This window comes from Haemorhous mexicanus, chromosome 11, assembly GCF_027477595.1.
Source record: "Haemorhous mexicanus isolate bHaeMex1 chromosome 11, bHaeMex1.pri, whole genome shotgun sequence".
In the NCBI taxonomy this organism is placed as follows: Eukaryota; Metazoa; Chordata; class Aves; order Passeriformes; family Fringillidae; genus Haemorhous; species Haemorhous mexicanus.
Genome location: NC_082351.1, coordinates 10,069,315 through 10,084,740, shown reverse-complemented (window position 1 = coordinate 10,084,740; position 15,426 = coordinate 10,069,315). Strand labels below are relative to the sequence as shown.

Below are 15,426 nucleotides of genomic sequence, written 5' to 3'. Positions count from 1 at the left end.
TTCCAGCAGCGTGCGGAGCCATTCTGCCAATGCACAGCAGCTGGGCAGGGTTTACAACTCAGCATGGGAGCTGGGTGGACTCCCAAGCGTGGACCCTCAAAATTTTCCTCTGAAGTTAAAGCTGGGCAGGACAGAGAAGCAGGAGGTAGTTTATGGGTGGCAGACCTTGTAAAGGTACAGGGAGTCTTTGGGGACACAACTGGTGACTCCCCAGAGCTCATGGCTCTCTCTAAAGCATATGGGATGCACTTGGAAGAAATTTCCACTTTGGGGAACTGGGGATTTGTTTCTTCATGAAAATAGACATCTTTCAACTCAAATGGGGAGATTTGCTGGAGACTGGAAGAGGGGGCTGGCCCAGTTACTCTGGGTCTTTTTGGTATGATTTCATATGGGTTGTTTCCTCCCAGTGTGCTGAGATGCTGGGGTGAGAACTGTGGGGGCAGTGGGCACCATGAGCAGAGCAGCCAGCTGGGCAGGTTTAACGTGGGAGCAGCCTGAGCTTCCCAGGCCAGGGAGAGAATCTGCCTGGAGTGCTGCTGGGTGACCTGTCCCTGTCCAAGAGGGGGGAAACGCTGTGCCCACACTCAGCATGTATTGCATTTAGCCCTTCAGGTAGATTAGGGCGACTGCCCCAGCCCTGCTTCTTTAGAAGCAGCCCCTGGCCTCCTGCAGGAGCCTGCTGTAGGCAGGGGTGCCCGGTGGGGTGTCAATACCTGGCAGGATAGGGATGCCCCATACAGTGATCATGCCGTGAGGGGCACAGACACCTGGTGCCGTGTGCGGTGCGTTGGTGATACTTGGTGACTGCCGTATTCCAGGCAGGGCAGCGCTGCCGGGACACTGATGCCCCGAGGGGGATGATGCCTGGTGCAGGGGTTGATTCACTTGCAGGACGTGATGCCCAGTGGACACTGATGCCCGGCGGGGCGGCCGTGCCCCAGGAGCGGGGGTCCCGCCGGAGCGGGGCGGGGCGGGGCGGGGCAGGGGTCGGTCGATGCAGGGCGGTCGCTCCACCCGCTCCCCGGCGCTCCTCCCGTGCCCCGCTGGAGAGCAGATTGGGAGCCTTCGCACTGGGGGCGGGATCGGGTGCGGGTTTAACCTCGGGCTCCGCCGGATTACGGTCGCAGGATAGTCTCTAATCCGCGGCACCGGCCATCGGGGGCTGCTTGCCCCAGCCCGCAGCAGAGGCACCGCGGAGAGGGGGCAGGTAGGTCTCTCCGGTCTCCCCTGCTGTTCGCATTCCCAGGCTCGCTCCGCCGTGAAGCTCTGTGGTTGGAGGCTGCCTGTCGCTCGGACCCCTCAGCTCCCCTAATTCTCCTCCGCACTCCATCCAGTCCTTTCCGACCCATCTCTCGCCGGCCCCGCTTTACTCTCACAGCACGGCTCTATCTCCTCCTCCGTTTCCTCCTCCTCCTCCGGGCGCCGGGCAGCTCTGGCAGGTGCTAGCGCCTCGGGGCTGTTTGCTTTGCTGTACTCCTGCCACTTCGCAGCGGCTGGCACCTTCCCACGAGTGGGGGACAGATCCCGCGAGTGCAGGGGGAGGCAGAGCCCTGCCGTAGCACTGGGTACCCCAACGCCCCGACACTGCCCCTGCCCAGAGTGCGGTCTGGGGGCTTCGGTGTGCATCGTTCCGCTAATACAGTGACACCACCCCCAAACTCCCTTTACTTTCCCTTTTTTCTGCTTTAATTTTTAATCGCCCGTGGGTATGACATATGTTTCTGAAGGCTGGAAGCGGCTGTGGCCAGGATCGGGTGTCAGGGTGCCGGGGTGCCGGGGCGGAGAGCACGGGCAGGGAGAGCGATGCCGGCCGTCACTGGCACCGGGGCTGGCTGGGACCTGCGTGCGGCTATTCCATGGGCTGGGGTATAAATAGAGCCTGTCTGCCCGGGACAGCAGTGTAGAAAGGACACGCGTTCCTGTCGGCCACGCGTGTCCTGTGCCAGCCGGCATGGTGGTCCTCTCTGCCGTGTCAGCTCTGAAAATCCCACTGGAGAGAAACCTTCCCCAAGGGAAACTGAACCACAGCAGGTGGTTGCTGGACTTGGGGCCCCCAAGCCGTACGGTGGCACGGGTGAGACAGGGGACCTGGCAAGTCCCCAACAGGTGGGATGGCAGGGAGGCAGAACCCTGACTGGCTGTGGAGGGCATGGCTGTGCTGAGCTGATGCGGAGGAGATGGGGAATTTTCCACTGGTGTTGGACCAGGCCCAAGATGAGGTGTTAGAGCTGTCTGGTCCCTGTGGCTTCGAGGGGGTAACCCCAGAGAAAGACGTCTGTGCCTCGCAGCGCTGCCCTGTCTCCCAGAACAGAATGCTGGTGTGCCTTGGCTCAGGTGGCCAAGGATGCTAAGGAGCAGCAGGACACTCCATTCCACCCGGGGGTGGCACAGGGGTGCTGGAACTGCGGGGACCCTGGCTGGGGTGCAAAGGGCCCCACAGCACCCGGCCGTGCTGCAGCTGTAATCACACGCCGGGGCCGCGGCCACGGCAAACAAACAAGCACCGGCAGAGCCTATTTTCCTTGGCGCATGGGGATGGGGGAAGGAGTGGAATCCCACGGGCTCCTTTGGAAGTGCAACCCTTGAGAAAACAGAGGCGGGTCGGGGACAAAACGGACCCCCGTGCCCCTGGCTCTCCTCGCCGCGTGGGTCTCAGCCGCCGCGTGCCTCCCCAGCTGCTGACACAGCTCTGGGACTGGCTGGACCCCCATGCCAGTGGGGCACAGCCAGCCCGGTCCTGCTGTCCCCATGGAGCAAATGTCTGGCTGGTCCAATGGTGAGAGTGCCATGGCCAGGCACAGTGGTGGTACCACGGTGCTTGGGCGAATCGTGGCTCCTGATTGCCAAAGGAGGCTGTGCTGGGGGTGCTGGAGGCACGTGGTGATGTGGCAGAGGACAGTCCCTCCTGATGTCCCAGCACTACCAGCAGCAAATGGCACCTTGGAGGTTTTGCTGTTGACCCCTCTGTGTCATCCCACTAAGGCCAGTTCTGTTTTGAGGAGTGTGAACTCCTGGAAAGCATCTTGCTTCCAAGGTGAAACAAAACTCCAGAGGTGTGGTAGTAAACCCAACATGTCCTTTTCCAGGCACTGTCTATCCATCAGTCTCTGCAGTGCCACTACCTGCACCACCACCTTCCCTGGGTGGTCCCGTGTTCCCGGAGGGCAGTGTTTGAAGTTTATAGCAAAACTCATCATACAGCCTAGCACTGCCTGAGATGCTTTGGGCTCAAGCTGGTGTCTCACCCAGACTCCCCAAGAAGCACACTGAGTGCCATCGGCCTCGTGCTGAGCCCACCGTGTCCCCATCCCCACGCTGCCAGCTGTACCTGCCACCTGACTTTGTACCACATGGACTCAAGCTGGCAGGTGACAGCAACAGCCTGGGCTGTCCCAGTGCTGGACATGACTCCCCTTGCCTGGCCTCAGCTTCCTCACTGCTTTTCCCAGCTTGCCTTGGTACTGGTGCTTGGATGTTGGAGGATGTGGCAGGATGGTGATGGCTGATACCTGCAGCCATCCTGGGTTGTGTGTCTGGCAGGTGATGCTGTGGCTGAGCTGCACCATGGCTCTGGCACTGGAAAACCCTCTCCATGGCCCCACAATGATGTTTGGCTCTACCACTCCCTTCCCTGAGTTGCCTTTCCCCTCCCTGCTGTGTCCCAGACCGCATTCCCAGGCTCAGGTACAGCTGTCCCCCAGGTCAGGGGTGCCACTTGTGCTCTTAGAGGTAAGACCCTGAATGGACACCGCTGTCCACATGGTGCAACAGAGATGGCCAGAAGTGCTCAGGCAGGTGTAGGTGCTGCCAGGGCCCTGCTAGCCAGGACAGCAGCTTTCAGAGACACTTGTTCCTACTTGCTACTGCCAGTCCTGCCCTGGCTGGAGCACTGGGGGAATTGCCTGCCCCGAGGCTGAGCCATGGTGTGGTATTTGGGGCTGAAAGAGGTGAGGCGAGCCCAGGAGCAGCGGCTACTCTATCCACCTTATGCTGGGGACATGAATGGGGCTGGTTGGCATGACCAGCTGGTGGGGCTGTCAACTCCAGAGGATCTCAGGTGGACCTATCTCAGGAGAATCTCCCACAGATCTGTTTGGGGAAGGTCTACAGCAGGGCTACCCAGAGAGGTTCTCCGGCCATGCACCAGGCAGGTTGCCTCCAGCTGTCCTTTCCCACACCTACTGGGGTTCCCATGCCCATGTGGGCACCCCCCAGAACATTTGCCCCAAAGGTGAGGTGCCTGGGCCATCCCCTGTATGGCTGGTTTTCCCCTTTGGGTGCCCCTTTCCTCTGGGGGAGGTGGCACACTGACACTGCCTTTGTTAGCTGGGAGGTGGGGGGTGGAACACCACAGGTTAAAACCAGGTTTGTGTTGCTAATTTTAGGAAGACAGGCTGGAGGAAAGCTTTGCCTGTGTGTGCTTCAGGGGAAGGGCAGAACTACCCCCAGGGCAGCCGTGGAGAGTGGTTCTCAGTGGAAGGCAAGGAGAGAGGGGTTTCACTGCTGTGTGCCCTGCTGGGGTCAATTTCCTTGGGTGGGGGTTGCCCAGGGACCGCCCAGGTTTGGGCTGTTGCCCAGCTGTGCCTGTGTGCCCACACACCCTGTGCCGACAGCAGTGCCAGTGGCTGACCAGGGACCCCAGGCTGGGGCCACCCTGGGCTCAGTGCTGGGGCGAACCCCAGGGCTGGGGCTGATGGCAATGGGGGGGACATGACTGGCATCCCTGGCAATTGCGCTTGCTGCCCATCTCTCTGGCAGGGCTCGCTCATCAGCACAGCCTCAGGGAATATGAGACCTGTGTGCCCAGCTCTGCTGAAACCCGAAGAGCCACCTGGGCCGGCGGGCAGGGCCGGGGGGGCTGCCGTGCCCCTGGCACACAGCGGCAGCAGCGGGAGGGATACCTGGCTGCCAGCACGCAGGCCAGCAGCTGCGGCAGGCTTGGCGCTAAAGCCGGATTACCACCCGGAATAGTCCCACAGCTCCTGCTGGGCCGGATTAACAAGGATTCATCTACAAGGAGAGGAGATGGGGAGGGACTCTCTGCCCTGAGGGCGTCCCCGGCCTGGGCGAGCACTCACCTGCCGCCCTGTGCCTTGGCTCTGCACAGGTGGGAGCCGTGGGTTCTCACAGATGGGTGCTGTGGGGACACGGCCCCCCAGGCTGGCGCTGCGTGGCACAGGCAGGGCTGGCAGGCACTGGCCGCCTGTCCCCACGGGTGCTGCTCTCCCACCGGCACCGCGTGTGCTGCTGGGGACTGTGCCGGGCAGGGGCTTGACCGAGGGAACTGGCACAGCGCAGGAGCCAGGCTTGCCCAGGGTAATACACATCCTGCTGGCCACGTTGCCAGATGCAATGGACCTCCCATCCGACATATCTGCTGGCATTGCCGATAGAGCTCCCCTGCCCAGCCCCCCGCTCCCGCCCGTGCCTTCCTCCCGCTGGGATTTTCCACCTTTTAAATGAGGTGCGCGGAAGCGAGATGTGAGGCAGAGAGAGGGATGCAGTCCCTTCCAGGACTGAAACCCTCACCGTGGTGCCCTGGGCCCCGAGGAAGGCTGGCCGGGGGCCGAGGTGAGCCCAGGACTGCCCGTCTGCCGAGCAAGGCAGGGATTTGGGAGCCCTGCCGCCCCACACACGTATCCCCATCGCAGCGAGGGCGGGCGGGCTCTGTGCTGGCCGGGACGAGAGTGCGAGACCAAACGCAGCCTCCCCTGGAGCGCAGACGTGGCCGGCGGGACGGTACGTGCCGTCCCACGCATCCGGCTCCGTGTTCCTTCTGCCGGGACTGCGGGACAGCACCAGGGCCCAGCTCAGGCTGCCTGGCCACACCGCAGTTTTGGTGGGGTGTCACCAAGCTCTGGGAGCAGCCCGGGAGAGGTGGGAGGTCTGACTGCGGCGGGACTGTGGCTGTCCTTGTGTCCCAGAGCCCGGCAGGCAGCGGAGAGGCGCATGCCGGGAAATCGATGCAGCTTGCCGAGCACCCCCAGGAACGTGGCCCTGGGTGCCACAGCGGGGGGGTTCTGTGCCCACGCATGTGGCCAGGGCCACACCATTAGCTGGGCGAGTGGGTGCTGGAGCTGCTGGTCAGGAGCAGGATGATGCCAGGCAGCATGTGGGCTACCCAACATGGCAGCGAAGATGGCAGCATCCCATCTGTGTGGTGGCGCCCTGAGGGAAGAGATCCCTGAGGAGATGCTCTTTGCCCAGAGCAGAGGGTTCCCAACTAAGGTGGGCACACAGTGAGGCGGTGAACCCACCAACCCCACCTGGAGGGGACCCAAGCCACCCCTTCAGGGCCACCCGTCACTCTGTATTTGCTGTTCTGCCTTATCGCAAGGCAAACAGCAGCAGGCAGGGCTCACACTGCCCGATCGAATCGTCTCATGCTCCCTCCTCTTTCATCTCCCCCCTTGCCCTGGCTGCTGCCACCAGGAGAGCCTGGTCGAAGGGCAAAGGCCAGGGCCAGCTGGGGAAGTGGCAGTGAGTGGTGCTGGGCCTGTGCCAGGGTTGTGCCAGGGCTGCCCGGCGGGAGGAAGCGTCTGGGTGGCAGCACGAAGCCCGGTGCATGCTGAATGAGTCCGGCCGTGCCGCTTGCTATTCCGAGAGACGCTTGGGGGAAGAAGTTGGTATTTCCTGAGCTGCCCAGAGAGGTGTAATTATAACCTGGGAGAAGAAAGGGGCTGCAGACGAGAGTGCCCAGCCTTCCTGGCGCCCGTGGGGGAGCAGGCAGGGGAGTGGGCAGATGCTGCCTGCCACCAGCGTGGTGCGGTGAAGCCCTGCCCGCAGGCAGCCCAGTGGCACTGGGGGGCTTAGAGAGGTGTTGGAACATCACAGATCTGGTGTCCCCCCTCAATCCCATGCTGGGTGAGTGGTGGGTTCAGTGATGCCTGCCCTGTGGTGGTGGGAAGGCGCAGAGTTAACGGTGGCTTTTGGACGTGCTGGCAGCCTTGTTCATGCCTGGATCCATCCCAAGCAGAGGCCTAGTGGAGGGGATAAATCATCACCCAGAACCCGCCCTGCGCTTCCCTCTCGTCCCCCGCATGGCTGAACCTGCTCATTTTGGTCCCTGCTGGCCTGCGTCCTGCCTCAGCTTCCCCACCTGGCTGGGTGCTGCAGGTAGGGTGGCCCAAATACGTGCCCACCACCCTGGGCCAACCACAGGGGCTCGGCCCCCCTGGAAGTGCCAGCAGCCAGTGTGTGGCCTGGGATGACCCTGCCAGGTCTTTGTGGCCTGGATGGGCAGGGACAAGCAGGGCAGCAGCTCAGGAGACCGGAGGTGCTGGCACCCACACCCTGACGTGTCATCCTTCCCTTGCGTGCCAGCAGGACTGCTGGACCCAACTGTGCTGTGGGAAGGCTCCTCAGATTTCTGGGGACACCAACCCCCTGGGAGCATAAAGATGGGCATGTCCCCTGCTCACCCCGTGGCGACCCCAGGCAGCAGGGTGGTGGGGCAGCAGCATCCTCCCGGTATTGGGGACCACACTGCATCCCAGCCAGGCCTAACCTCCAGCTGGGTGGCAGCAGCTTCTGGCTGGACCTAGCCCCATTGTGGAGCCCCCTGGCCAGCCGGACAAGACCCCAGCCCCTCGGGGCAGTGGGGGGTGGCGGGACCCTGCCCCGGCTGCCAGCCTGCCCCAGAAAGCCACCCTGTGCCGTTTCCCAGCGGGGCGGGGAGGGCCGGGGCTCGCACAGAGGCGGCTTTGTGCGGCGTGCCAAGGCGTCCCGCGCTCGGCAGCCCGGCCGCCTTCCCCTGCCAAGGAGCTGTCTCCCGGCCCCGCGCTCTTTCCTGCTCCGTTTGTCCAGCCCTGACGTGCCCCGAGCCCCCCGCCTTGGCACCCCGGCAGCGGCGGGACGTGGGTGAGCCCTTCGCGCCGGGCAGCACCACGGGCTTTACATAACGGCGGCTGGGGGGTCCCTGAGCTCCCTACCCCGTCCTCAGCCGCCCTCCCAAACACCCCCACTTGCCTGCTGGCACTCGTCTCCAGGAGGGGAAACTGAGTCATGGAGCTGAGAGCTGCGGGCAGGGGAGTGGAGGTGGGCAGGCGGTGTGGATGGGGACTCTGGGGCTGCGCAGTGCTGTGCTGTGCTGTGCTGTGCTGTGCTGTGCTGTGCTGTGCTGTGCTGTGCTGTGCTGTGAGCAAGGGAACGGGGTGGGCTGTGGGATGTCTGGCTGGGAGAGAGGGCAACCCCATGTTGGGACTCTGGTGGGATATTGGAGCTGGGGCTGAGTTCCATGGGACATTGTGTGCTGAGCAGGCAGAAGGGAGAAGCACACCACCGTGATGCCTGGCTCGGTGACCCTCTCATCTCCGGGCGCCTGTCCCTGCCGTGCCACCAGCGATGGTGCTGAGCCCAGCTCCAGCGTCCCTGGTGGAGGCAGGACTTGTGAGACTCCAGGCCAGCCCCTCTGGTGCTCCTGCCCAGAGCTGGACCGCTGTTGCCTCCCTCTTGCAGAGCCTGAGTAGAGCCCATAGCAAGCCCAGCTGTCTCCCAGCCATGGATACAACGGACGTGCCCCTCCAGGCCGAGATGGTGGAGCTGGTGCCCAATGGGAAGCACACGGCCGCACTCACCGCCTCCACTGTCCCCTCACTGGCGGGTGACAGGTAGGGGCGTCCGGGCAAGTGGCTGTGCCAGGGCCTCGGGGGGTCCTCTGAGCTGCTCCCTGCCCTTGAGATACCAGCCACTGCTGATGGTCCCTGTCTCTGCTTTGGCTTCACTCCTCTTCCTCCACGGACAGATTTGAAGAGAACCAGACTGGCGTGGCAGAGATGGAGGAGTTCCTGCCCCACGGTGCTGAGAAGAAGCAGACACACTTCACTGATGTGAGTAGCAGCATGGGCACAGTGGTGGGAGTGGGATGGGGCAAGCTCCCAGTGTGACTGGTGCATCCCCTCCCTGTTGTGTCCTGTGAACAGTTTGAAGGGAAGACGTCTTTCGGGATGTCCGTCTTCAATCTGAGCAATGCCATCATGGGTAGCGGCATCCTGGGGCTGGCCTATGCCATGGCCAACACCGGCATCATCCTCTTCCTGTGAGTGCCATGGGGGTATGGGGGGGGATGTCCAGGTGTGGGGGGCTCCTCCAAGGGGATCGGTGGGTGCGGGTAAGAAAGAAGTCTCTGGCTTGAGGTGATGCAGGGACCAGTGTCCTGCTGGCTGAGTAATGCCCACTGCTGGCAAAAGCCTGCATGCTCTGCTGAGTGCTGTGCCCCACTTGCGGGGAGGAGGAGGAGAGTGAAGGTTTGCCCTCCTTACTACAAAGTCAGATTTTTAAAAGTAGCTTGAAGGACATGAATGATAGCTTCTTTTGGGTGTGGAGACATGGACTGAATCTGCCCCATGAACACCCAGCTGGTGCCGAGGCAAGGGTGTGGTATCCTGCCAGACCAGCTGCCCATAGGCAGAGCACATCTGGGTTTGCCCCACAGCCCTGTGCTGTGACCCACTGGTAACTGTGCTGTCCTCCTGCAGCTTCCTCCTCACAGCAGTGGCCCTGCTCTCCAGCTACTCCATCCACCTGCTGCTCAAGTCCTCAGGCATTGTGGGTGAGTGCCAAGTCCTCAGCAGGGCCGTGCTGGGGGTCCCACCCTGACTCTCACCCACCACTGCTCCCTGTCCTACAGGCATTCGTGCCTATGAGCAGCTGGGCTACCGAGCCTTCGGCACGCCGGGGAAGCTGGCCGCGGCCATCGCCATCACGCTGCAGAACATCGGAGGTGAGCGTGGCGCTGGGGACACCTGCCAGGGCTGGGGACACGGGGTGGGACCAGAGAACACCAGTGCAGCAAGACCTCCTTCTGCCCTGCAGCCATGTCCAGCTACCTGTACATTGTCAAATCTGAAGTGCCTCTGGTCATCCAGACCTTCCTGAACCTGGAGGAGAAGACCACGTGAGTGTCTCCTGCCCACGCTGCCTGCGTGCCTTCCCCAGGCAGGCGCCGGGGCTCTGGCTCCAGCTGTGCAGCCCGTGGCAGGGATTTACTATCATTAAGCCACTACTATTTTTGATAACTGTCAGCGCTGAATAAGCCCCTGGGTGAGATTAAACCGAGCTGAACTTCCAATCCCTGCTCCTCACATCCCCTTGGGATCAGGCTTTCCTCCTTGAGCAGAACCTGGGGCTGCAGGGTGGGGGTCTGGTTGGATATAGGTCCCCCCACCCCATGCCCACATCCCCACTAGCAACACTAGCCCTTGTGGGTGGTAGGCAGAACCCTAGCTCAAGGGCCCCTAGGGACAGTGGCCTCAGGAGTCCCCAAGCATGCTGTCTCAGGGGTCCCCAGGGATTTTAGCAGAGCAGGAATGTCAGCCTCAGGGGACACCAGTGCCCTTGGGATTTGCCAGCTTAAGGGTTCCTAGGAATGGCAGACAGCGCCCACAGTGGCTGCCTCTGCCCGCTCTGGCCCAGCAGACTGAGGTGGTGAGCAGGCCCTCTGCTTCCAGGGACTGGTACATGAATGGGAACTACCTGGTGATCCTGGTTTCTGTCACCATTATCCTGCCCCTGGCGCTCATGAAGCAGCTGGGTAAGTCAGGGAGATGCTACCCATGGCATTGGGATCTGGCACCCTGGGTCTCCCACAGGGCGATGGTGCCAGCCTGGATGTGCTGGGCAAGGAGGGGACACTTGGCCAGTGCAAGGGTCCCGCCCGCACCCTCCAGCCACTCTCCTCCCTCCCCAGGCTACCTTGGCTACGCCAGCGGCTTCTCCCTCAGCTGTATGGTCTTCTTCCTGATCTCGGTGAGCACCTGCTGGCACGTGCCGATGCCTTGGGGTGCCAAGCATCCCTCCTGCCGGGGTGTGAGGCTGGGCTGCTTGCTGTGGGGACAGCAGAGGCAGCAGGGACAGCGGATGCTTGGGGCTGCAGAGACGCTGTGGCAGGGCTGTCAAGCTGCTGGGTTATTTTTGGCTGAAGGAACCAAATGTTGTGGAAAGGGAGAGGGGGAAGGTGCTGGAGGGGCAACTGCACATGTGGCCCCTCCACGTGCTGCTGCCTTGCTCTGTCCCGCTGCCCACCCCCACAGGGACAGGCTGGGGGAGCCGCATCTCCACAGGGCAGCCCTAGCAAAGGGTGTCCCTAGGAGGGGTCCCAGCAGGGTCACTCCCCTGCTGGTCATGTGGGAAATGTGTGCTGGGAGTTGGGGGCACCAAGAACTGACAGGCCCCATGTCCCCCTGACCCCAGGTCATCTACAAGAAGTTCCAGATCCCCTGCCCACTTCCGGAGCAGGAGGGGAACATCACGGGCATCCTCAACGTCACCACTGTCAGCACTAGTGACTACCAGAATGGCTACACAGTCCTCCAGGCCCCTGAGCAGGACACTTGCACATACAGCTTTTTTACCCTGAACTCACAGGTAAGGACCTGGGATGCAGCCCTGGGTGAGCCCCCAACCCGTGCACCCAATGAAGATGGGTGGTCCCGGTGCTGGCAGCACCTGCCACTGGGCCCCCAGCAGTCAGTCGTCCTCCTCTTGCATAGACAGCGTACACCATCCCCATCATGGCCTTTGCCTTCGTCTGCCACCCCGAGGTCCTGCCCATCTACACCGAGCTGAAGGAGTGAGTCCTGGGTGGGGGCACCCACGGGGAGGGGTGGGCTTCATCCAGCACCCACCCAAAGGCAGTGCCATCCATGTGTGGGACCTGCCCCGGGCCATCGTGGGGAGGTGGGTGATATGACCCTGGGTGGGGGAGTGGGTGGGTGGATGGTGGCTGATCACCTGGGATGGGTGATATCAGTCTCAGGAGGTGGGTGATACAACCTGGGGTAGGTGGGCAGGTGGGTGATAGGCAATATCATCCCTGGGAGATTGGTGATATAACCCTGGGTGGGCCTATATCCCCTGGGTGGTGTGTGATATGACTCAGAATGGGTGCAGGGAGGTGGGTGCCACCCCTGGGAGGTGGGTGCCATGATCCAGGGTTGGTGCTGTGACCCCTGGGATTTGGGTGCTGTGACCCAGAGAGAGTGGGTGACTGGTTGGTGCCACCCTGCCCAGGAAGGGGGACACAGCCCCTCTCTGCACATCTCCCACACACCCCAGAGTGTTTTGGCATCACCCCTCCTCACTGGGTGGGTGCTTGGTGTCAGCGGGTGCCATGGGGCTGTGCTGAGCCCAACGTGTCCTGCAGCCCCTCCAAGAAGAAGATGCAGTGCATCTCCAACATCTCCATCATGGTCATGTACCTCATGTACTTCTTGGCTGCCCTCTTTGGCTACCTCACGTTTTACGGTGAGCCCTCGGGGAGGGGACTGAGGCTGGCACATCTGTGCCAGGGGGGTGATGGTGCTGGGGCTCACCCTGGGGTTCCTTGATGGTGTTCACAGACCGTGTGGAGTCAGAGCTGCTGCACACGTACAACAAGGTGGACCCCTTTGATGTGCTCATCCTGTGTGTGCGTGTGGCTGTGCTGACAGCTGTCACCCTCACCGTCCCCATCGTCCTCTTCCCGGTGAGTGGCCCCACAGGAATGCCAGGTGGCTTCAGCACCAGGCTTTGAGAAGGGAAACTGAGGGAAACTGAGACAGGGATTGGGGAACAGGACATTCTGGGTGGCTGGAGCAGGGCTGGGGCAGAGGCAGGGGTGATGGGGCGGAGGCAGGGCCAGAGACAAGGCTGTGAAGAGGTGACAGGAACCAGTGGGGCATCAGAGTCAGAGCTTGGGAAGGGAAAGGGGTTATGGTGACCTGCAGGGCCATAGGAACAGGGCTAGAGTAGGGGCGATGGGGACCAGCAGGACTGCAGGGACAGGGTATGGGTCCTGGCTCCAAGGATGGAGTGTGATACCCTGTCCCTGTCCCCAGGTTCGTCGGGCCATCCAGCAGATGCTGTTCCAAGGGAAAGACTTCAGCTGGATCCGCCACATCGCCATTGCTGTGATCTTGCTAACCTTCATTAACCTCCTTGTCATCTTTGCCCCCTCCATTCTCGGCATCTTCGGCTTGATTGGTGGGTGGCAGGGCCGGGCTCCTGTCCCTCCTTGATCATGGGGTGTTGTAGCTGCATGCCAGCCCGTCCTGACTGGTGGTCAACTGTGACTGACCCTGCCATGCCTCAGTTTCCCCCTGTCACCATGCCAGGACGAGGAGGTTGCATGGATGGCCGATCCCATCGCTGTTCTGGCAGGCTGGTTCCCACAGCGCAGTGCCGGCACTGCTCTTCCCTGCGTGTTTCACTTGATCCCCCCAGCCAGGCTCCCCCCGCTCAGCACTCAGCTCGGTGCCAGGGCCTGGGCTGTGGGAGGGGTGTGGGGACAGTGCCAGCACACTGCGTCCCTGGGTTCCTGGAAGGCTTTGCCAGGACTGGGGAGGGCAAGGAGGGGGTGGGGGTGGACAGGACCTGTCCTGGCAGTGGGGCTGGCAGGGCTGAGTTGCATGGTGGGAGGCCCCTACCCACTCTGTCCCTGTCTTCTCCAGGTGCCACCTCTGCTCCTTGCCTCATCTTCATCTTCCCTGCCATCTTCTACATCCGCATCATGCCCAAGGACAAGGAGCCACTGCGCTCCACCCCCAAAATATTGGTAAGCGTGGGCAGGGGTACAAGGATGGGGACAGGCATGGGGTTCTGAGCCTGGCTGGGAACCCTGTTGCCCTGGCCATCCCTGAGTCCCTTCCTTGTCCCCACAGGCTGCCTGCTTTGCCCTCCTCGGCGTGGTCTTCATGATCATGAGCTTGAGCTTCATCATCATTGACTGGGCCACGGGTGGGGGGAAGAGCGGCGGCAGCCACTAGCCACTGCTGGGTGCCCAAGCCAACCTCCCCCCCACCCACCCGGTGCCCCAGGGAGAGCCAGCCCTGGGCTCAGCCCCCATGCTGCAGCCCCACCAGGATTCCCTGGGGACTTCCGCTGTTGCTGCCCATCACCTGTGGTGATGGTGAGAGGGCATGAGCCATGGCAGGCATGGAGATTCCTCGACCTGTGTCCGGGATGGGGCAGTGAGCCCGGGGCGGGTCCTGTGCCCCCCAGCCACTCCAGCGGGCACCTTCCCTGCTCTGCGCCTCAGTTTCCCCATCTGTAAAATGGGGAGAATAATACTGCCCTACCTCACCCGGAGCTGGCTGTCAGGTGGAGCTCTTCTGCACCCCAAGAGCCACCAGCAGCAGGCACTGCCAGGGGCGCAGGGCACTGCCTGCCGTGGGGACCGAGGACCAGACACTTCCCTGGCCTCCCCCAGATAGCATCAAGAGCCTGATGAACAGTGTCTGTGGGGGCTGGAATCCAGCGGGGCAGTCGGACCTGTGACAGCACCTGTGCCCAAGCCACCCGCCCTCTCCCCTGCCATCCCCCCATCCCCAAAGAGATGCCACCCACTGCCCTGGCATCACAGGGGCACCCTGGTCCCTGTGGACAAGTGTGGCCCTCATGCTGTGGCTGGCGGTACTTAGCCTGCTGCTCCTAAGCCTGCCAGGGGAACTGTTGGCTTCGGGTGCCTGTGGATGGGACCCTGCTGACCCCTAGGCCATGTACAGGGGGACCAGCTGCATTGCTCCAGGGAGGTGGCATGCACACGCCATGGGCTTTGCATCCACTGGCATCCTGCCCATGCTGTGGCTTGGCTGCTGGGGGCCTGGTGCACCCAAGGGTCATGAGGGGGATTTGGGGGCGGGCTGGGGGCAGCACTCACTGGGGACGAGCTCAGGGCTCTGGATGTACCCCTTGTCTGCATGCCCAGATGCCAGGGTGATGGGCATCCCAGCAACCCAAGCTGTTTCTGCTCGCCTTGCACCCTGGGCCAGCACTCAGACCCCTACAGCCCTCACCCATCCATCTACCCATCCATGCCGCCGGGATCCATCTATCCAAACCATGCCAAAACCCGGAGAGTGGCTCTCCCACCCCCCACCTCCCCTCCCAGTACGGAGGGCAGCCCTGCAGGGTGGGTAGCACAGGGTTGTGGGGGGGGGGGGGGGTCTGTCCTTCAGCAAAGTACTAAGAGATGTATTTTTTTATGAGGTGGCGGAGGCTGGGATGCTTTTTATAAATACTGTACATAAGAGTAGATTTTTTTAACGTGTTGTGTTGCTCTGGGTAGCTCTGTATACTGTACATATCACTTGGGGGGGCACTGCTGCAGACTCTCACCATCGACCCGGGTCTGCTGGTTGCAGCGTGGCCCTGCTGTTCTTGTCACCAGCCTGGCTGCCCCAGGGCCACCCTGACACTTGTAAATTATTGCTGGGGGTGATGCTGGTGGTGGCAGGATGCCAGAGGTGAGAATAAAGATGTGAATGTGCCCAGGTCTCGGGCATCACTGGGGTGGGTGAGGTGTTGGCACGCAAGCTGGCACCTCACACATGGCATCCTGAGGTGGCACACACAGATGGACAGGAGCCACACGGGTGCACAGACATGCGTGAGGATAGCAGGGATACATGGATGCGGATGTGCAGGGACAGTGCACACGGATGAACA

At 62.1% G+C, this 15,426-nt stretch overlaps 1 protein-coding gene across 1 annotated transcript; it reads left to right on the top strand.

Annotated features, from left to right (window-relative positions):
• The first annotated feature begins 1,038 nt into the window (after positions 1–1,038).
• Positions 1,039–15,247, top strand: SLC38A3 (solute carrier family 38 member 3). Its single transcript, XM_059856352.1, has 16 exons — positions 1,039–1,210; positions 8,461–8,612; positions 8,747–8,831; positions 8,925–9,040; positions 9,480–9,553; positions 9,632–9,724; positions 9,817–9,898; positions 10,452–10,534; positions 10,691–10,749; positions 11,194–11,367; positions 11,493–11,572; positions 12,146–12,246; positions 12,342–12,466; positions 12,819–12,963; positions 13,431–13,534; positions 13,641–15,247. Exons 2-16 carry the CDS (start codon positions 8,503–8,505, stop codon positions 13,743–13,745), a joined length of 1,536 nt encoding a protein of 511 aa, XP_059712335.1. The 5' UTR covers positions 1,039–1,210; positions 8,461–8,502; the 3' UTR covers positions 13,746–15,247.
• The last annotated feature ends 179 nt before the right edge of the window (positions 15,248–15,426 follow it).